The sequence below is a fragment of the Orycteropus afer genome, unplaced genomic scaffold (genome assembly GCF_000298275.1).
Source record: "Orycteropus afer afer isolate SDZICR_OR568_19922 unplaced genomic scaffold, OryAfe1.0 scaffold00541, whole genome shotgun sequence".
Lineage (NCBI taxonomy): Eukaryota > Metazoa > Chordata > Mammalia > Tubulidentata > Orycteropodidae > Orycteropus > Orycteropus afer.
Window position 1 is genome coordinate 1,499,858 of NW_006922128.1, and position 604 is coordinate 1,500,461.

Here is a 604-nt window from a genome sequence, read left to right on the forward strand (position 1 = left end):
CCGCCCGCCGCTCGGCGACACGTCCAGCGCAGGCTCGGGCCGCGATCAGACACCACGGAGCAGAGCCGCGCGCCGCCAGCTCCCGGGCAGCGCAGCCCCGCTGGCGCGCCTGCGCACCAAGGGCCGGCGAGAGGCGGAGTCGCCCGGGGATCCCGTGGCGCCGAGCGCCAGTGGTCGCCCCAGCGGATCCTCGGTGCACGAGGAACCCCAGGCGGGAGCGCGACATCGGTGCGGCAGCTCCGGTCGTCGAGGAGGAGGAATCGGTTCTCGGCGGAATCAACCCGGCCCGGCCACCGCTGGGAGGCTCAGAGACCACCCCCTGAAGCAGCGGCCGCGGCAGGTCCGCCGGAGCCCGGTGGGAAGCAGCTCCGGTATCACCGCCGATCCCGGTAGGGCGGACCGAGCGACCATTCCCTCGCGAGGGTGGACACGCGCGTGGGCCAACTGTGGAGACGGGCAGGCCCACCAGTTGGGTGCGAATGAGGTGGCCAGTGGTAGACGTGGGCAAGGCTAGCCTGATGCGCCCCCTAAGGGCACCGGGTCCTCAGCGGGAGCAGCAGGAGGGGTTCTCCGGGGGCAGGAGGTGGTACAGCGTGAGGCAGTG

The 604-nt window shown here is 73.0% G+C and overlaps 1 protein-coding gene across 1 annotated transcript in view; it reads right to left on the reverse strand.

Annotated features, from left to right (window-relative positions):
- MARCHF6 (membrane associated ring-CH-type finger 6) overlaps nt 1–226 on the reverse strand; it is a 57,991-nt gene extending 57,765 nt beyond the window's left edge. The window contains exon 1 of the mRNA XM_007955811.1: nt 22–226. Coding sequence (XP_007954002.1) covers nt 22–226 — 205 coding nt within the window. The remainder of the gene's footprint in view (nt 1–21) is intronic.
- Between the last annotated feature and the right edge of the window lie 378 nt (nt 227–604).